This window comes from Zingiber officinale, chromosome 5A, assembly GCF_018446385.1.
Source record: "Zingiber officinale cultivar Zhangliang chromosome 5A, Zo_v1.1, whole genome shotgun sequence".
In the NCBI taxonomy this organism is placed as follows: Eukaryota; Viridiplantae; Streptophyta; class Magnoliopsida; order Zingiberales; family Zingiberaceae; genus Zingiber; species Zingiber officinale.
The window spans coordinates 31,049,898-31,071,292 of NC_055994.1; the positions used below are offsets into that span (position 1 = coordinate 31,049,898).

Here is a 21,395-nt window from a genome sequence, read left to right on the forward strand (position 1 = left end):
AGATTAGGTTGGATAAGATGACTAGGCTTGCCGTCGGCTAAGCACAACTTAGTTATAGATCATGTCTACCCTGTCCTCTCAAGATGATTTAGTAACTAACACATGAAATGTTGTCACCATGAGATCGGAAGTTCGAATATCGATAAAACCGAAACAAATATCTTTCTTATGTGTTAATCACTATTCCAAAAACTAATTTCTTCATGATCATTCTACCTCACTAGGGCCGAAGGCACCATTCGTGCGACTCATCTATCCTCATATGTTTGTAGTACGCATCGTCAATCCAATAAGACTGGGAATCATTTTAACTTTGCAACGAATTGTATGACTAATCATCTGTTCCCTGCATTGTTGTTTCCTATCCCCCTTTCCACGAGAAGTTTTGGATAAAACATCCAAAAAAACTTCCTTTCCGAGAAATTCAATCAAATTTCAGGCGACTGTAAAATGCAGTGGACATAATTTAATGCCGATAAATCACCTCGTTCGTAGTAGTAAACACTTCTATACAAGTAAACACCTAGCCAGAGATCATCTCCGGAAAGGGCAGCAAGTCTTTCGACATGAATTAAAATCCAAATGTACAGAATATACAGAGAAATGCCGGAAGGAAGATGGTTGAATATGTTCAGCTTCAGTCTCCCCACTGCACTAAAATTCAGGACTTCCCAATCGGCTGGGCTCACTTGTATAAACATTGTTTCACCTTCGATTGCCACATCAAATCGAATAGAAAAGAGAAGAGTTGTAGTGTAAATACATTCACATAGAATCGGTCATCTAAAAAAGGTGACGAAGACAACAACAGAACCGTAGAAGGTGAAAGTCCCATGCATCGTTAACCTGTTCAGTATCACCAGAAATAACTATCATGATCAGAGAACAGAAGAGCAAAACCCAGCAATTATGAACCGGATATATCTATATAATCAAACCTTCTTCACAGAAGGCGAATACGCCTCCCACCATTTCGTCGTTGTTGTCCCCGTCTTCATCAGGCTTTTCTCTCTCGCAGTGGCTGCTGTTGCTGTCTGCATCAACAGCTTCAGTTAACTCACGGCAGTCATCGAGTTCTGATACTTTACAATAGCCCTCATCAAAATATTGGACATATTCAACTGAATTGTTGGAATCAGAGCGTTCAGCATGATCCGCATGGTTGCTGGAGATGTATAACTTTGGAACTTTACCACCATCATCGTCTGCTAGTCTACCGTTACATGGCACACTATTTGATCTTCCTGACACCCCAGTATCGACACAGCCATCTTCGATAAAATGACTTGGACTTTGGTTTGCATGCAGTTGCATGTAATCTTTGGAGCACCTAATTGGTGCCGTACTTGGTTTAGTTTCTGACAATGCGGCAACATCATTATGGATGATTGAAGATGAACCATGACTTGATTCCCTCGGCATAGCCGTCTGCATTGAGGGTAAAATAGCTGGTTTGCCAGATGCTGTATCATCAAAATCAAGCAAACCACTTGTCGGTCTTGTCCCTAGGAAAGACCGGTCGCAATGAATTTCTGACGATCCAATTTCATATCATAATTTCATAAAATTGAAAAGTTATTACCAAAATCTGACCGAGATGATGTCTTGAAGCTATGATTGGCTGTATTCCTGCTGAACTCATATTTACCTTGGCAAGATACTGACGATGAAGTTCGACCAACTCTGCAAGAATGCAAACCGTATCAGTCAGATTCAGCAACTGCCATAATCAATAATTTAGTGTTCATTTCTATTATTCTATTGACTATAAATAGATATTTCAGCAGGGCTGTGAATGATCTAAATTTATCCAAGTTTAGCCACATTAAAGCTTGCTAAATAAAAAACGTTTTGAGAATAACTGAATCCAACCAAAGCTTATAATTCATGTCTATTTTTTTTTGTAAGTTTGTGTTCATCATCAGGCTCAAATGCAAATCAATAAGAAAATTTTATTTTTGAGTTTATAACAAGTCATAATATTTTAAATAAATAATTTATGTTGTAATTTGCATAATAAGTCACAGTGCTCATACCAAACTGATAAAAGATAAATTTAGAATAGTTCCAATAGTAGGCACATATGCAACACAAAATTTCCACCAAAAGAAAAACTTCAAGTACAAACAGTGCAATTAAAACATACGCACTTATAAGACTTCTAAGTGTATACATTAAACAAGATCATAGACAAGAGTGATGTTGAGCTTTTATTTTATCTGTTAGCTAGTGAGTTCCTTCGTTAACATAGGCTAGATTTCCACCTCTTTCTTGTCCTAAAACACAACTCAAAGAATTGCAATTTCTTCATAGTTCAATAAGTGGAATGAAAATTGTGAACACCTGAGGAAAATTAATCAAAGAGCTTATAAATTTCTTCCTCTCTATCTTACCATAAAAACACAACAGATTTTTTTTTTTTAAAAAAAAAAATCTTCTATTTCAATTATGACAAGCAAAGATTGTTATTGCCAGGAGAGCAGGTAAAATCAAATAGAGAAAACACAATGCAGACTTTATTCCTAAGTTCTAGCTAAATTGTGCAAATGAAAACACCCACCAAAAATCATAGAGAACCTTGGCACATGTGAAACTAAAAGAGAGGAGGCTACATCATTTCAGCAAAGACAGAAATTTTGCTCTCAGAAAAGATTTATTAAAAAATATAGCAATGAGAGACTAACAAACAATATAGGAGAGTAAAAGAATGTCACTGAATGTATGTATTTTTGTGACCTTATGCAATCCTGCAAGAATAACGAGAACTGTTTAAAAAACAAAGAGAATTTTCCTAAAGAGTCTTATAACTCTTCCAGCATATGCCAACTATTATTCAAGATGCACACCAAACAATTCTTCTAGCATGTCAAGAAGACATGAATAACATCCCTTGAATAGCACCTGGAGAAGATTAAATACGATGCTCAGAAAATAAGCTACGGGCTGGTTCAAGAATCCTACAAATTGGATAAAACAATGTATCTAAGAACTCTAGTCTCTATCATCTTACTGAGTGCTGCCACAACTTCCATGTGTGTCAGCTTTCAGGTGGCTAGATGACTCACATATTTGTCACTCATGAACACAAAATTAAATGTCGACATTTAAAAAGCAAGAAAGAAAGATAGACCTACCAACTGCAAAAAAAGGGAATGATTAAAGAGAAGTGAACTAGAGCAACTGAAACATCCAAACAAAAAATCAACTTCTAATAATCATATTAATTTTACAATAAATCATTCAATGTAGTGCATATATTAAATAGGATAAATTTAATATGGAGTGGGATGGGATATGCCAAGATTATAAAATGTCCCTCTAGATCCACTTTCCACCATTAGCTAGCTGTTAAAAATAGAATTTGATTAATGATGTTTGTTTAGCAATACTTAAGAATAAATTTAATGCCTCAGGGTCCTTGTAAAAGTGGTAATTATTCATCTGGTCACGAAATACTCTTTTTAAGTGTGACGTTGGCAATTGAGAAGATGATCAATGCGTTAATGAGATGACTCAACAACAGTAAGCTATTTCGGATTGCTGGACCTCTAAGTCCAGGAAGTTCTACCGGAATGGTTGTTAGTGAGCCAAGGGCAAAGCAGGTTGTCGAGGTTAGTAAGGCTGCAAGAATTTCACGCCAAATCAATATTGCTATAATGGACCAACTTCAGATATTAACATTGAACCCTAGCATAAGTTAGGCAATAAGTGATGGACCACGATAAGTGCATTGCAGAGTTTGGAGTGGGTAAAATATCCTGAGGACCCGAGGTGAATAAGATAGAGTCATGCTGTTTGTTCTTGCTGAAACAAGATGATAAATTGGATAACGATTGCAGGACAAATGGACTTTTAAGTCAATTTTTCATAACATGGCAATATCTTATTTTATTTGTATGCATATTACATCAGCCAAGAAAGAAAATCAAACTACGATGAAACACAATTAAGATAAATTCATGCTTGGGGATGTTTTAAGAAAGTAAAACAACATCAATGCCAATTGAAATGAAAACAAATATAGAGATTATTGATTGATTTTGTAGCAAAAGAATATGTTCCTTCAATGCATAAGAGGAAAAAAAGGCAGCTCAGTGCAGAGCTCCCGCAAATGCAGTTGTTGGGAAGGGTTGGATCATATTGGATCTATTGCATGCAACCTTATCTATTTTTACAATTCAAACTAGTGGCCTTATCACACGGCAGCAACTTTACTTTACTGTTACATCAAGGTTCCCCTTCCATGCATCAGAGGAAACAATATGATAAATAATTGGATTTATAACGTACCAACATAACTATTTGAAGCTTTGAACTTGAATCTTTTTTCCCCACAAAATTTAACTGGTGGGTGGCATACCACATTTCAAAAGTGTGATTCTGTCACGTTTAAATCAAGTCCCAATGTTTTGTCATAATTTTTATTTCAGAGAAAACATCTCACACTTGTAACCCTTGCTATATGTCAATTGAACTCACTAGTAGATTGATTCAGTAACCACCATAAAGAAATTAGGAAAGAGAATATTTTATTGTTTATGTTAATGGCACATCCAGTATCCACCTTATAGAAATTAGGAAAGAGAATATTGTATTGCTTATGTTAATGGCACAACCATTACACGAGCATATATGGTCTCTAGAGATGACCCTAAATCTAAAACACTAATGTAGCACTAAACGAGATACACAAATATTAGTGGATTGTTTGTCGGAAACGTTCCAAGAGTGCGTGGGCTTTGAAGGAGTAGTCAAATAATCCTATTAATACTAATTAATACCTCTGACACTCCTTTTCCCCTCCCTCTCAAGATACATTATAAAACCATCTATGTCTAGCTTATCACATGAACTAGAGAAACTTGCACATGCAAACTAAAATTAGACATGCCGATAATGAAATAAGACATGCTATTCACATTAAGCAAAGCACAAACAAAACTCATATAGTCAATGGGGAGTTCCTTTTGACCAAAATCAACAAAGCTTTAGAGATAGTGATGGAGCATATAAATGATGATCCCCTTGTACTCAGATTGGCATGTCTTTAACCTAAAATCAGCATCAATAAAGAAAGGAAAAGGAAGGGATAAAAATTAGAAGAGAGCTTAGGAACTAATCTCTAGAGTACTCTTCCCCCTAAAGTGGCAATTACACCTACACATAATAAATGAGGGAAAAGGAACCCTCTAGAGGGTCCTAAAGGAAAGATGGATTTAGATGGAAAGAATAGTACGACCCTTTGCTAGACTCTAGCAAGATGGGAACAGGATATCTCCTTCACTCAAGTCGCCACTAGTTCTTAGACACCACACACAGCTGGACCCTTTGCTAGACTTGAGCAAAATGAGAATAAGGAAACTTCTCTTTTAAGGTCTCCATTGAGACCCCACATGCAACACACAAAGAAAATAGAATAGAACGGGATCCTAGGTGATAAATCTCTTGAGCGAACTTTTCCGCTAGGCATATCAACAATACACAATACACTAAAAATGAAAAAGGAAATCACTAGATAGGGTTTGCAGGTCAATGAGGCACATCGACAACATACATGAACATAAGAGCAGGAAAGAAGAGCAAAAATAAGGTAAAGCATAACAAAGGATGGTTGAGATTTGAGGAAGAAGGAAAAGTAAGACAACTGGCTCCCCCTTATGACACATTTTGAAGAAGAGAAGCATAGTAAGTATAACAAGGGAGGGACTTTGGTGATGCTGAAAAGAAGACAGATCTATTGGAACCACAAAAAATTGAAGAACTGTTGAAGCTTGAATGATTGGATACAAATTTGAAGGTGTGCAACCGAGCATTGGCCACAAGCCAATGGAAGCTGCTTGAAGTTCAAATTCCTGAATAAAGATCACCACATGACAACATTTTATTGGTCTAACAATGAAGAAGCTAAATCAACAATGAAGGTATTAACAGCAAAATAAGAGAAGATTGATTCCTTAAGGATAGTTTTGGCAAGTAAGATTGCAGTTATTAAAGAAATATAATTCATGAAAACTCGCCTTGAATATGAAAATCAGGAGCTATATAGACATTTTTGAGAGAATACCAAAATGCTCGAATAAATGAAATTAATACCACAATTCTCAAGATTCATAGGAAAATATTTATGGAACATTCCCACAAGGGTTGATCAGAGGACAGAAACTGAATGAAGATCCAGATGGTGAAGGTAAAAAGATTTGGGCGGCTGCCTTAGTCAGTTAATTTTCAAAGAGAAGCAGCTTTTGAACTTGCTTACTGAACTAGAAGACTCTCAGTCTTCCTTTGTGTTACAGAAACTAGATGACAAAAATAATAGTTCTTATGATATTTGAATTCGATAACAGAAAAAATATTGTTAGTTCTTATTATAGTCAAATAAAAACTCTTTTGAGTCTAGCTCAGCTATTGGACACCTGAAACATGAGATGGTAGAACAAAGGGTAAAAGTTGCAGAAAGCGTCAAGGTTTTGTAATACCTACTAGTGAGAAAAAAATGATGCTCTTAATCAGGCCAAGGCTTAAATCCCAAGCTATAAGACAGGCAAAAAATGATACTGTTGAATAATTGCAGAAAAGGGTTTCCCTTCCCCACCTTTAGCAGCAAACAACTCTCCAGGTTCTCCTCCCATTGAAAGAGAGGGTTTGGCCGATACTTTCTCCACTGTGATGCATATGTGTCTCAAAGGGTGTCATCACTCATCTCTTATCGTCATCATCAACTACCTCAGCCACGACAAAAATAAGTTCCCAACAAATGCGATGAAGTTTCATGCAGCACAATGCAACTGACTTAGACCTTGAGGTGCAAACTTTCATAATTTATATGGAGAGTGAAGAAGCAGAATGGATCCCATTTGATCCAATTATTGTCTCAACTGCTTCTGTGCAAAATCAAACCGAAGAGACAGATGGAGTAACATCTACGAAAAAGATGGACCAACCTTGACTTGGCCAATAAATTGTGAACCTATACAGGTAAATTCCAAATCAACAAATCGCAATCTGTTCATTTTTCCTCCTTTGTGAGAATCTGCCATCATCTACTGGTCTCCTAGTATCTTTCTCCTTCATCCTTTATAAGCTTAAGTAATCATTCATCTCCATCATTTTTTGTTCATTCAATTTTTTTATTTGTAACCAGATTTGTGTTAAGACTGATTATGTAAGCAGAAGCAAGATAAGTAACCATGTCCTAGTTCATGAGTATTTTAGTCTATTCCATTTCCATCCTTCCTATTGACCCAAATAAATACAGGAATGGATCCACTTCCATTCTTTTCTCTTCCATCAAGTAAACAGGTTTTCTTCCAGCATCTCTTCCCTTCCTTTCCTCCCATTCCCGTCTTCACCCTGATTCCCCTTCCCTTCCACTCACAAGTCAACATACCCTAATGGATATACTTGGGAAAATTAAATTGATCCTACAGATTACTACTATTCAATTACACATATTTTATAGCATCCAAAGAAAATAAACAGTAACTAATGATTTTTCCCCCATGAAGACCTTTGACCTACCAATTGTACTTGTCCTATACGGATAGGAGAGTCTTATCAACAGCAATTTTAGTGAAACAGTACCTGTCAGTCCCTTGTGATTGGAAGCCTCGAAATTGCTCAAAAACAGGAAGCAAATCCTTTCGTCTCACTTCCACCTCATCAAAATGTAGTTTTTCAATCTCAATCTCTCCACCAGTATAATCTGTTGCAAAAACTTCACCAGCTCCCGATGGAGTTATTATGCAAAAGCAAATCTAAAATGCAAATTGAGTTAGGTATAAATTATTCATCTAGTTGAAGAATCTAGTTTTTCCAAAGTGAATTTCTCAAAAACAGAAAAATTGTACCTTCGATTTCTGCCATATTGGGATCTTTCCTGAGTTAATCTGCACTTCAGCATTTGAGATGAACCAGTGGGATCTTTCACTCCTAACTGATTCTGCCCCAGATGCACCACTGGCGGAAGACATGGCATATGATGTTCCATTATCTTCAGAATCTCCAGGATCCGGGATTTTCTCACTATTTTGCTGACTGTACAAAATAACTTGGCAAATATTTTCCTCTCTTTCTGGCCAATTTGACCTTCTACAAACATCCCACCATTGAACTGGCTCAGAGTTTACACGTAATTCTTCATCTTGAGCTTGAAATAGAGGAGCAGGTACAGCTTTCAAGCTGCTATCAGTAGACTCCACTAACGAAGATGGAAGAAGTTCATGTTGTACGACATGGCCAGATGGGGAATACACCAGGATATGTTCCAAAAAATTTTCCTTGCCAGTACCTGGTATAGAGTCATGATACAGAGAATTATAGAACACTGCAGCAATTGCACCTGATGGTACAGAAGCCTTTCCCGCAGCAGATGCGGCAACATTGCTTACAGTGTTTAGCCATCCAGAATTAAAATTTTTAATTCTACTAATTACAGAGTATGTGATTGGAGATGGAGGTGGGTGTAATTGCTGGTGGATCATGCAGCATGAAGCTGACCACCAGGGTGATGTTAGATTAGGAGTAAGAACTGGGCCTTCACCATTTATAGTTTGTGGTTGAAGGCTAGCATCACCGCCAAAAGGCGATAGAACATATATGTGGCTGGTGCCTCTAGATGAAACAATTGAAATCCACTGGCTATAATGACTAAAAGATATATCTTGTATGACCTGTTAAAAGAAGCAAAAAATAAATAAATATAAAGCAAAACATCTTGTACGCCCAATAATCAAGGTAAAAAAAAATACAGATTCATACAGCTGCTGTTAGTCCACGATATAGCTTGTAAAGATGAACATGTGATGACGTCCAATCATAACATGCTGGGTTCGAACTATTCTGTACACGAGTTGGCATAATTCGGAAAATATTTATATTGTGCCCATGTACTGAAGCTGTGACCAATAGGGTACCACTAGGGTCAAAACATAGAGCAGATATTGGACTGCTATGAGCCCTAAATTGAGAAATAACTTCCTTGGAAACAAAATCCTTAATGACAACCTGCAAAGGACAAACAATTATCAATCACCCAGTATGCAATTCTCAAATCACCTAATGGTTGGCGACAGGTATCTATATGCATTAATATGAAAGTATTAAGGAAAAGAATAACTCTGACAATATATACATACCATTCCTGCATTGTCAGGCTCGCTTGGATGTGTCATAGTTTGAAATCTTCCAGATCTCCGACCTACACTTGATGACAAAGGAGAGTTAGAACCGTCAGGTAGTAGTTCTTGGCAATATTTAGACAGAGTTTTGTAACCCATATCTCCCAGATTGATAATTCCAGCAGCCAATGTTTTACTAGATTCCATAGCATATCGAGCAACAAGGTTTCCACTGCTGGGAGAAGTTGATGGGCTTACACCTGGAGAGGGAGTAAGATTTTGTGGACTAAGGCGACCCGTGTTTGATATGAGAGGGTTATTGGAAGCATAAGCTAACCACCTAGGACCAACAGCCATCGGACCACAACCAATGTTAACACCAGCTGCTCCTTGTAATGGATAGGTTAAAACACTGAACTTGTTTTCAAGAGTAACAGCATCGAAGCAATATATCTGCCAAAAACATTTAACCAATCAAAATGATTTTCCTAGTGAAACCCAACATACCTAATTATTCAAGAAAAAATAATTATCATTAGTACCTGTGCTGCAAGCGCAACAGCAACTATTCGGGAACTGCATCGAACAATATATACAGCAGAGCGGAATCTCAAAACATGAATATAACTGTGAGACTTGAGTGAGTAGAACCGAACAACAGTAGGAGTAGAGACACAACTTCCTGCCTGAGGTTCACTGCTATTCTCTCTGATCAATGCACTCAAACGGCCACCTTGGACTACACCTGAGCCATTGGTCTCATCACCAGCAACAACCAAGAGCATAGGATGTGATGCCCTGAACCCTTCGGTAACTTCAGAACTGATTGGCGTGGGCTGCATCTGTAAAAAAGTAACTGGACCATCACGCTTAGAAACCAGTTCGCAGACACTAGCGGCATCCTCAACATCAAGCACTTGAAACCCATTTGAATAACCAAGAAGTAGAACATGCTTAAACGAAGATGGACCAAGCTCCAGCTTATCAAAGCCAGCCCATAGTACCTGCAAGAGCAATAGAAAATGAAGTAAAATTTTGGTCTATTAGACTTAGAAAAACAACATACAAAATTACATGGACCACTTGAGAGAAATATAAAACATGCAAGAGAAGAAAGTCACCATACAAAAAGAGAAGTGTGTTTATTCAAATCATGGCAATGGTGCCATAAGAATATACACCTCCACAAATACTTTCCTGTAGAAAAAATGATTTTCCAAATTATTCTAGAAAGGTGTACTGATTCCATGTTAGAATAAAATTCTTAAGAATCATAATTCCAATTCCTATGATCAAATTTTAAGCTCATTGTTGGGATTGAACTTTTAAGTTCCAATTCCCATTTTTAAGTTGCCCACATTGTGATTTGAACCTTAGGATATTAGGATCATATTTCTCAAGTTGATATATACATTCCAGATGCCAAGTAGGATCCAACTTTGCCAATACATTTCTTATAGCTGCAGGAATTAATATTCTTAGGAATTCTTTTTCTTATTTAAAATTGGAATTCTATTATATAGGAATTGCTTCAAACAAGCAAGCTGACAAACTATAACGTCTTAACAATTTGGAAAGGCCGCCAACAATAAACATAATGCAAATGTTTAATTTCATGGACAAAATAAGATAGTTCAGAACAATTAATACTTTTCCTAGTGAATATTTGCATTCTTCATTCAATTGACAGGATAAGCTCCTTAGATGCCTTTGGTGCCTCTTAATCCAACTCTATGGATTATATTGCGTTCTACTCTCAGACCAGTTGAAAATGAGCAGCATAAAAAATCCGCATGACTGGGTAATCAAGGAACTTCAGAGCTAGAACCCTATCCATCGAGCAGTTGGCATTTATCGAAGCCCTTTCCCACAGTAAAACACCCCAAAAAGACAAACCACCAAACGGAACCTAATCGCATCAGAACCCAATCGAATTGGACAACACAGATCTCTCTCCCAACAGAAAGCAAAAAAGAAGTTTTTTTTTTCTTTTATGGTGACAAAAAGTAACCTGGTCCTTTTCATCCTCCGTCGGTGACGCAATCGATCCAGCAACAGATGCTCCGGCAGATCGGACGCTGCTCGCAACCGTCCCTGCGTTCGACGACACTGTCTTCAGGCACGATGAGATGATCCGGAGCGAGCTCGGCAGCAGACCGTTTTTACCTTTGCCCCGAGTCATCCTCCCTTATCTCCCCCGCCCCCACCTCTTTCCCCTCTACCACACGCCCGCCGCCCCACCGCCGCCCATCGACAATTCTCACCGCCGATGATCAATACCATTCGACTCTAAACCACTCCCACCTCTTCCCTCCCAAAAATTTCTCCTTTCTCTTCCCCTTCACCTCCTCTGCCCATGCTTTGACTTCACCGCCATAATTCTCCTCCCTATCTCTCCTCCTCCGGGACTCCCCAGCTCACCCACAAAACAAAACCAACTCAACCCTCTCTCTCTCCCTCTCTCTGCACCTCTCCCCTTCCTCTTCTACCCTCTCCCCCTCTCTCTCTCTCTCTCTCTCTCTCCCAGCTGTTGCTTTCGTGTTTGCCTTCCCTAAATCATGATAGGAAACCAGTTCCTCTACTCCGCCAGTGCACGTAATGGGCAAACGTTCGATCACATGTATGTTCGGATTCCGTCTAGATCAAGGAATGGTACACGATAGATCGAGTAATCTGCATGGACACCACAACGGGTGTTCTATTAAAGGGCTCAGACAACGGGAATATAAACCGTAGATTCCGCTTACAAATCCGTTTTCCAATCAAATTAATTCCGTGGATCCCGGTAGCGCGTGGAATCAGGTAATCGGTAGACTTGTGGGTCAAGTAATTCTAATTTCGTCTTTTCACCTACTATTATTATTATTATTATTATTAAAAGAGAATTTAAATATAATTTTTTATATTAAATAATAATAATAATAATAATAATAATAATAATACTATTAAAAGAAATTTAATTATTCTTTCATTAGGGTTGGGGGTGTATTAGGATTCTTAGGGAAGAATGTCGAAATTTCGGCCTCTAGAGTGTTAAGCTTAGAAATTGTCACTATTACTATAGTACTTTTTAAAAAATTTATACATAAATTATAATTAATAAAATATCCTAAAAAATCCTTCTAATCTTTAGTCAAATGTCCAAATAAAAATGAATTGTTTTTCTTCCCAAATGCTTTTTATTAGTAGTCTTAATCAATTAATTTTTATTATATGCTAATTTTTTTATACATGTATTTGTGATATTTGGCTTTTTACTCTTAATAAAATGTATCTGAAAGGAAAATAAATTATAGAAAGCTTCGTCCAGTAATAATAACTCATGTAAGGAGATTATCAGTGGAGCATTCTGCACCATATTGAAAATCGAGTTCAAGCCTATTAATGATAATAATCTTATATGAATCAACTACGATAACCCGTGAGAGCTTATTAAGCTTGGATATGATCCCATACATGATATGCATCTTTGACAAGTGTGCAATTATATTTATTTGTGAAGTAATATGCTTATAATTTCTAATTTATCGAGAGTAATAAGAAAAAAAAATTATATTTTGAGTTTTAAGTTGTTCGACGACGACTAAAGATGAATGAGTACTCATCTGTACACATTAAGAAAAGATAGTTTGAGCCCTATTTTCTTTTCTTTGATCCTCATTTTTGACAAGTTTCACTTTCATTTCTAAGTAATTCTTGTGACTTTCATTTCTTAATGAATTTAAGAATGAGAGAATGAAATGATAGTAAAAAATAATATTTGAATTATAAGTTTGAAAATGATGATTTAGGAATGATTATTAGATTTATGGGAATCAACCAAACTCATATAATTAGGTTAGTTTCATTTCCATTCTAATTCTCATTCTATTCTACTATTAAACTTATACCTATAGTCATTTCCATCATTTAATCAAACGCCACCTAAATACTTCTTGTGATGGTGATGGTCTAATGATGCCTTTATCTTTGGGTGACCTTATTAATTGCTTACCTCGTTTATTGATTGTTCTTTTTTGTTTTTTTAAATGTTAACATTATGTTTATGTCGATTAATCTTATGGTGATCGATCCGTTTTATAAAAACTTTCCACCGATTATTAGAAAAATGCTCATAATGGATGATCCATCAGTTCAATTTTTGTAGGTCAACTGCTTATTAAAAAAAAATTATCCATTAAATTGTCAAAGCTGAGATTGAAAACATTTTACCATATCATTTGCCTAGAGAGAAAAAAAAAATGCTTAAAGACATTGTAACACCATATTAGCGGCTCCTTCATGAATGCCCCGCCTATAAGTGATAAAATTCTCTGTCAAGTTTTGACATATTATGTTTGCTTGTTCATATTCTCGACTTATGGAATTTACGCCATGTGAAATTGTTCATTTATTTGTGATCTAAAAGATTATAATAAAAGTTCCTAATAGCATTATTATTCAAGTGATTAGTCAAACGAATTTAATGTTCATAACAATATTATTAAAAGGTTCCTTGTCATAACAATATAATTGAAAGGTTCATAAGATAAATGCGTTAGGACTTCTTAAATTCCCCACCAAACTCTTGGGATATTGACCACTGGCGGCAGAAGAATTTGAGATGATCTAAAGGTCATGATAGCCTTCGGTATGCTATCTAGTTCAAATATTTAAATTTCATTATAAATTTTCTAAGTAGTTCAGTATTATCATATTCTCCATACCCAGACTTTAATTTTAATTCAAATTACAAAAGTTCAAATATTTTTTTATATCAATGAATTTGATTTATTACATTTCTGGTGTCTAATCTATTTTATTTTTTAATTATTTATTTATATTTTTGTTGAAATATTATCATGTGAAAGATTTGGTGTATAATATGATATATTAATTTTTTTATAAATATTTTTTTTCATATAAAAAAATAATGATTTATTTTAAATTTAATATAAAATATAGAAATAGTTAAATGTAATTGATTCACAAATTTTTTAAAAACTAAAAATAAAAAGAGAGAGAAGAATTTTATTTTATTTATTTATTTATTTTTACTAAAATCCAAATCATTGTAACCTTTTAAATGGAAAAATTAGGATTCTCAAACAAAAATCACACTCGTAGAGTTTAGAGATTCTCATCGAACATATTAAATAAATGTTCAAAGGGTGTATTTTTATAAAAATGATACGTCAAAATACTCAACTCCATTTGTATATTCTAAAATACTTGTGAATTGAGAATTCATAATTATCTCTTTCATTTTCTTTAATGTTTCGATTAATTTTCTTTTCTTTCTTCTCTAATTTTTTACATAATGACTTTTCATAATTGATTTTAATGTGCGGAATTTCTTTTCCCCATATATATTTTCATTTGGAAGGGAATAATGATTATTGTACCAAGATAAAATATCTCTTATAATTTATCCGCTAATTATCCAATAGCACACATTGACTTTTTGAGGGTCATCCATATAATTCAATCATTATGGACCTATAAACCCGCGCCCGAGGAGCATGAGTTGATATAGGTTCTCTGTCGTTGGTGCGTCCAAGGGCCACTATGAACCAAACGTAGACCTCATCCTCATCTTCCATTTCCTTGGTCCCGTGGAAATTCACTTCCCCAATTTCGCAAGGTCGTCGCTCCTCGCTTGCTGCCCCCGCCTTCTCGTCTCCAGCGTTCTCGACCATCTCCTCCCCGCACTCAACTTCCTCTGTCATGTCGGTTTCGTCGGCCGCCACTATATTGTTGGTCCCTTTGGAGGCCGACAAGAGGGGAGGGTGAATTGCCCTGAAAAATAAACCAACTCTTTCCCGGCTTATAATTAAATAAACAACACTTGCAAATAAAAAGTAAAGAGACTAATTAAAAGAAAGCAGACACAAAGGAGTTACTTGGTTTGCAATCAGAAGATTGCTAATCCAAAGAGAATATGACGTACTATCTAAAGATCTTCTTCGGGTGGAGTAGCCTCTTACAGCGTTAACAGAACAGACAGAAAAGTATAACACAGAGAATTGGATTACAAGTGAACTGATCTAACTGTGAAAATCAGTGCTATATTTATAACGCTGTTCGAAGCGCCTGAAAAGGTTCCGGGCGCCCTGGGGGGATAGAATTCTATCCTCGACGCGTCGGTTAACGTCCACATCATCGCAGATAAAATTTGGATTCTAGGCGCCCGAACTCAAAAGAAGGTTCCGGGCGCCCGAACCACATAAGTCAATAGTGTTGACTTTTTGTGGTCTGGTTCCTCTGCTCCGGTTCAGCTTGTCTCGGTCTGGGTCTTCCGCTCCGGCTCCACTAGCTTGGGTGATCTTGGCCATTCGGAATAGGGCTCACCCGAACCCAACTTCCGACTTTCTCTTCGAGCAGCCTTCCTCCCCGGTTTCTCGTCCCTCGAACGTCGCGTACGTTCTTCTCGTCCACCGGTGTACTCTTCCGCGGCACCTCGTCCCTCGGACGCACCGAGCCCGTTGGCTCTCTCCCCGTGTCGTCCTTCTCGCTAGCCGCGTCTTCCGCTCGACTTCCTGTGCTCCTAAGCTCCTGCACACTTAGACACAATGGTTAAACCAAACAGGACCTAACTTAACTTATTTGATCATATCAAAACACCTTAGGGTTCCAACAATCTTCCCCTTTTTAATGTGAGCAACCCAAGTTAAGATAGGGTAAAACAAACATAATGTAGAAACAAATAATTTTGCAAATTAGTGTAAGTAAGAATTTTCAATGAAAAATTTTGAATACACCTTCCCCTAGACTTAACATTCTTCTCCCCCTTTGATCACATAAATAAATGGGGTTCTTTAACAAGTCTAAGGTTAATTAAAATTTTTAAAAAGAATTTACAATAAATTAGGAAATTTTAAGTTTAAAAAAATCTAAGTAGAAATTAAAATTTTTAAAAAGAATTTACAATAAATTAGAAAATTTTAAGTTTAAAAAAATCTAAGTATGAAAATTTCTAAGTAAAAAGAAATGTATTTTTCTAAGTTAAACATAACATTTTATGCAATGGAATAACATATTTTAACAGAAATAATATTGAATTTTTCTAAGTGAAACTTTTAAAAGAAATTTTAATAAGTGCTAAGAGTTGCAAAAAGTTTCTAAGTAAAAACAAATTCTGAGTTAAAGATAATTTTAAAAAAAAATTGAGAAAATTTCTCTAACTTTTTGCAAACATAAATATTTTTGAGAATTGTCTAAAACAAATTGAGTAATCCTTTAAAGCATTTCAAATTAATACTTTTTTAGTTAGTCAATTAAATTTTTCATTTCAATACTTGGCTTCCAAGCAGTGGCGAGAAACTAGGCCTTCTTGGTTATTGGAGCAACAACAACTTTCTAGACAAAGTCTTATAAAGAAACTAAATATTTAATTTTCTTGCTGAAAATACTAAGTCTAATTTTAAATTTAAATTAAACAGGTTTTTAAAACCCAATAGAAGTTTCTTCCTGGAGGGTTAATCAGGTATTTTTTAGGAATATAAGGCTTTGATATTTTTCTGATTTGGCTTTTGTGAAACCTATAGTACCAGTTTAATCCTCTATAATTTCTAAAAGAAGAAATATTTGAACAAACATAATTTTTCAAGTTTTGTATTTCTTCTTTTAATTTATCATTTTCAAGTTTTACTTTTTCAAAGTCTTCTATTAGAAAATTTTTTGCCAAAATTCTTTTTAATTCTAAATTTTTATTTTTTTTAATTTGGTATTTTTTACTTTTTAACTTGAACATGGATTTTGTCATAAACTTAATTCGAAAATAAAGTTGATCAAGAGGTAAGAGACATATCTCACTTACCATATCATACTTGAAGCCTGACTCTCCCCCTGTTTCGCTGCATTCATCTGAAGTCGCTCCCCCTTCATTGATGCTGGGTTCTGATGTACTTTGCCCTTCATAGCTCGCCATCAGTGCTAGTCCAACATATTCTTGTACTTCGGATTCAGATGATGAAGTGTCGTCTCAAGTAGCTTTTAGATTCTTGTGTTTCTTGAGTATCTTGACTTTATCTTTCTTGAGTTCTGGGCAATCCTCTTTTAAGTGACATTCCTTTTAACACTGGTAGCAACGAACCCTTCTTCTATTTCTCAGATTCTTCTTATTCTGCATTTCTTTAAATTTATTAGATCGAAAGAATTTTTTAAAATTCCTTACCATATACGTTTCTTGATCTTCTTTTGAGTTTGACTCGAGTTCATCCTTTTTGATTGCGTTTAGTGCCATAATCTGGCTTGATTCCTTTATTGTCCCTACACATATGGTTTCATGTAATTCAAGAGTAGAAAATAATTCCTCTAGGGTACTTACCTCCAGGTCCTTTGAAATGTAGTAGGCGTCGATTATCGAGGTTCATTCCGAAGTTTTGGGAAAGGCGTTGAGTGCGTAGCATATGGTGTCCCGATTGGTTAACGTTTGACCGAGGTTCTCGAGTTTGGTAATTAACTCTTTTACCTTTGGGTGTAGATCAGCTACTTTCTCACCTCTTTCCAGACGAATGCTCGTTAGTTTGTTCCGAAGTATATCTCTTCTTGCGAGCTTGGCTTCGGATGTGCCTTCATGGAGTTCCAGGAATTTTTCCCAGAGTTCTTTGGCTGACGAGTAGCTTCCGATGCGGTTGACTTCTTGAGGCGGCAACATGCTCAGTAAGTGATACTCCACTCGGTTATTTGCTACGGAATCATTTCGCTCCTTCTTCGTCCAAAGACTTTCTTCTTTTTCTTCTCCATTTTGATTCGTCGGAGCTACAAAACCATATTTTATTATTAAATGAATTTCGAAATCGATTTTCAAAAATACCTCCATACGACGTTTCCAGTGTGCGAAATCTCCCTCGAATTTTGGTGGAACGATGCTTGATCCGACCATTAGTTCCTTTGCTTCGGTTGACAGTTAGTCCTTCTGAAGCGTCCTCGCTCTGATACCACTCGTTGGTCCCTTTGGAGGTCGATAAGAGGGGAGGGGTGAATTTCCCTGAAAAATAAACCAATCCTTTCCTGACTTATAACTAAATAAAGAACACTTGTAAATAAAAGGCTAAATAACTTTAAGCCCCCCTATGTTTTCCTTCCAAAAGCAGTTTGCCCCCCTATATTTAAAAAATGACACTTAGCCCCCCTATGTTTTAAATAAAAAAGGAAAAAAATAATAAATGACCAAAATAACCCTTACTTTGCTATTTAAATGTTAAACTATGGCTAAATAACTTTAAACCCCTTTTATTTTTCATCCAAAAGTAGTTTCCCCATGTATTTAAAAAATAACACTTAGCCCCCTATGTTTTAAAGAAAAAAAGAAAAAAAAAAAGTAAATAATCAAAATAACTCCTTTATTATTCTAAATATTAAAATTATTCTAACTGAAACATCCTTATTCAAGGTAACCTTAGATTTTTAGACAAAAAGAAAAGTAAAAATAAAAAATATCACATAATCGTTGAAAGCTTAATCTTAACCAAACCTGATTGATATATAGGTTAAAAATTTCACTTGTTCTTAAAAAAATTCTCACAAAATTTATACGTACACCAGTATAAACAATAGATAAGCAACGACTCTAAAAAAAAATAACTATTCAAAAACCCATTCTACCACCCTTACCAAATAAAAAAAAACCAAAATTTTAAATTAATGAACCAAAATCAAATAAAGATGGAATAAAGTTCATAATTAAAAATTTCTTTCTCATTATCAAATGTGACATACAATAAAGCAGCAATGAAGTGTTGGTGTGACAAAATTACATCAATACAAAAATAAAGGTAACCTTAGATTTCTAGAAACAAAAGAAATATAAAAATAAAAAATCTTGGATGGAAAAGAAAAAGGACTTAAAGTTATTTATCCATAATTTTAACACTTAAATAAAAGTAAGGGTTATTTTGGTCATTTATTTTTTTTTCTTTTTTCTTTAAAACATAGGGGGGTTAAGTGTCATTTTTTAAATATAGGGGGGCAAACTATTTTTGGATGGAAAACATCGGGGGGTTGAAAGTTATTTAGCCTAAATAAAAAGCAAAGAGACTAATTAAAAGAAAGCAGACACAAAGGAGTTTTTTTGTTTGAAATCAGAAGATTGCTAATCCAAGAGAATATGATGCACTATCTGAAGATCTCCTTCGGGCGGAGTATCCTCTTACAGCGTTAATAGAACAGACAGAAAAGTATAGCACAGAGAATTAGATTACAAGTGAATTGATCTAACTGTGAAAATCAGTGCTATATTTATAGCACTGTTCGGGGCGCCTGGAAGGGTTCCGGACACCCTAGGGGGGATAGAATTCTATCCCTGACGCGTCGGTCAGCATCCACATTATCGTAGATAAAATTTGGGTTCCGAGTGCCCGGAATGATTCCGGGCGGCCAAACCACATAAGTCAACAGTGTTGACTTTTTGTAGTCCGGTTCCTCTGCTCCGATTCAGCTCGTCTCGGTCCGGATCTTCCGCTTCGACTCCACTAGCTTAGATGATCTCAGCCATCCGGAATAGAGATCACCCGAACCCAACTTCTGACCTTCTCCTTGAGCAGCCTTCCTCCCCGGTTTCTCGTCCCTTGAACGTCACGTACGTTCTTCTCGTCCACCAGTGTACTTTTCAGCGGCACCTCGTCCCTTGGACGCACCGAGCCCGTTGGCTCTCTCCCTGTATCGTCCTTCTTGCTAGCCGCATCTTCCGCTCGATTTCCTGTGCTCCTAAGCTCCTGCACACTTAGACACAAGGGTTAAATCAAATAGGACCTAACTTAACTTGTTTGATTACATCAAAACACCTTGGGGTTCCAACATGCATCACCTGTCACACCACTGTCCTCCTCGTCTATAGCGTTGAGGACACCTTCATCCCCAAGCTTGAATACCTCTGTGGCCTTGGATTCTCCCATTGGGAAACCCGAAGCATGGTGATTCGCTCACCCGGTTTGCTTACCTTCAGCATCGAGAACAATTTCCAGCCCAAGGTTGAGTTTTTGCGCCACGAAATGGGCAGAGATCTCTCCGGACTCAAGGACTTTCCACAGTACTTCTCCTTTAATCTGGAGCGAAAGATCAATCCCTGACATTTGAAGGAGAGTCGGGTGTGTATACCGCTCTCCCAGATGCTCAAGGTCAATGATGGTGATTTCTTGGCTCGGTTGCTTGAGATGAGACTAAGTCCTATTGATGACAAACTATAACTTTCGCTATGTAAGTTGTAATGTAGTGTGTTATTAGATGTATGTAGAAATACCTAAACTAATTCTCCAACTAAAATATGTCAAAGAAAAGTAGAAATCTACTTTGTCTTTAGTTGGTTGTGTTAGACGAAGTTTACTGACCTGGTTGATCCAAAAGTCAAATGGAAAGAGCTTTTTCTACCTCTCTGTAGGAAAGTATTGCATACTTAAAATTATCTCCTTTGGGATTCGTATATCATGCTATAGAGCATTGTTTAATTTATCTTGTATATGGTGGTGTTAAGGGAATGCTTTGAAACTGGTCAATAGTAGAAGATGAATCAGTTTATGCTGAAAGCTGGCTCACATATCTTGCAATTTTGATGCTTCTTATGTTACATAAGTCTGTACTAATATTGAGATATTTCAGTGGTTTGTTGTGTGGAATAGTTTGAATTTAGTGTCGATCTTTATTAACATTCTTTTATGGCTATTTGGAGTTATGGTTGCAACTTTTACGACGAGATCCTAAATAGTGATGTTTGTGCATGCGAAGGGCCCATATCCAACAACTGGTTCTCGTTCTTTTAATCCATGATAATCCACTTGCTAAATGTAAGGTCGGGGATTAAATTGTGTAGGGTTTGGAAGCTGGATTGGGAGTCTTCACATAAATTTAAGCAAAGGTTCCTTCACTCTAGCTTTATTCAGACAACCATATGACATGAGGCAGTGTAGTGGTCTTTTAACAAAGTTTTTATAGATTTTGCAAGGGAAGGATAACCCATCCACCTTGGTCGTGCGACATTTAAATACAATGTATAATAATTATTTACGACACTTATTATGTGAGTACATATGCGAGAGTATAAATGAGTTCTTTGAGTGAACTCACATGATCTCATCCATGCTCTCACCTCTACATTTTTGACTCATATAAATTTATCAAGAGAAAAAAAGTTATTTGATCCCGATGAATATATGTAGGTCAAGAGTTAAAAGTAAAACTACAATTGTGTTATTGTATGTTAGAAGCTATTGTGCTATTGTATGTTAGGAATACAATTAAAATTCACATTGAAAATACATAAAAAAAAATCTTGAGTTTATAAAATAAAAATATCTTCATTGA

At 36.1% G+C, this 21,395-nt stretch overlaps 1 protein-coding gene and 1 pseudogene across 1 annotated transcript; one reads left to right on the forward strand and one right to left on the reverse strand.

The window, feature by feature from the left end:
• Window positions 1-442: 442 nt before the first annotated feature.
• Window positions 443-11,614, reverse strand: LOC121980401 (autophagy-related protein 18h-like). Its single transcript, XM_042532419.1, has 9 exons — window positions 11,128-11,614; window positions 9,659-10,120; window positions 9,135-9,569; window positions 8,758-9,003; window positions 7,848-8,669; window positions 7,582-7,754; window positions 1,583-1,683; window positions 939-1,505; window positions 443-846 (listed from the first exon to the last, which is right to left on the reverse strand). Exons 1-9 carry the CDS (start codon window positions 11,296-11,298, stop codon window positions 842-844), a joined length of 2,982 nt encoding a protein of 993 aa, XP_042388353.1. The 5' UTR covers window positions 11,299-11,614; the 3' UTR covers window positions 443-841.
• A 60-nt stretch (window positions 11,615-11,674) lies between these two features.
• Window positions 11,675-20,284, forward strand: LOC121979503 (annotated as a pseudogene).
• Window positions 20,285-21,395: the final 1,111 nt, after the last annotated feature.

Excerpts from the sequence above, each read along its gene's own strand:
- LOC121980401 (XM_042532419.1), bottom strand. The coding sequence starts at position 11,298 with ATGACTCGGGGCAAAGGTAAAAACGGTCTGCTGCCGAGCTCGCTCCGG. Across the intron at positions 10,121-11,127 it reads CGGAGGATGAAAAGGACCAG|GTACTATGGGCTGGCTTTGA; the intron begins GTTACTTTTTGT and ends TTGCTCTTGCAG. Across the intron at positions 9,004-9,134 it reads AGCCTGACAATGCAGGAATG|GTTGTCATTAAGGATTTTGT; the intron begins GTATGTATATAT and ends TGTCCTTTGCAG.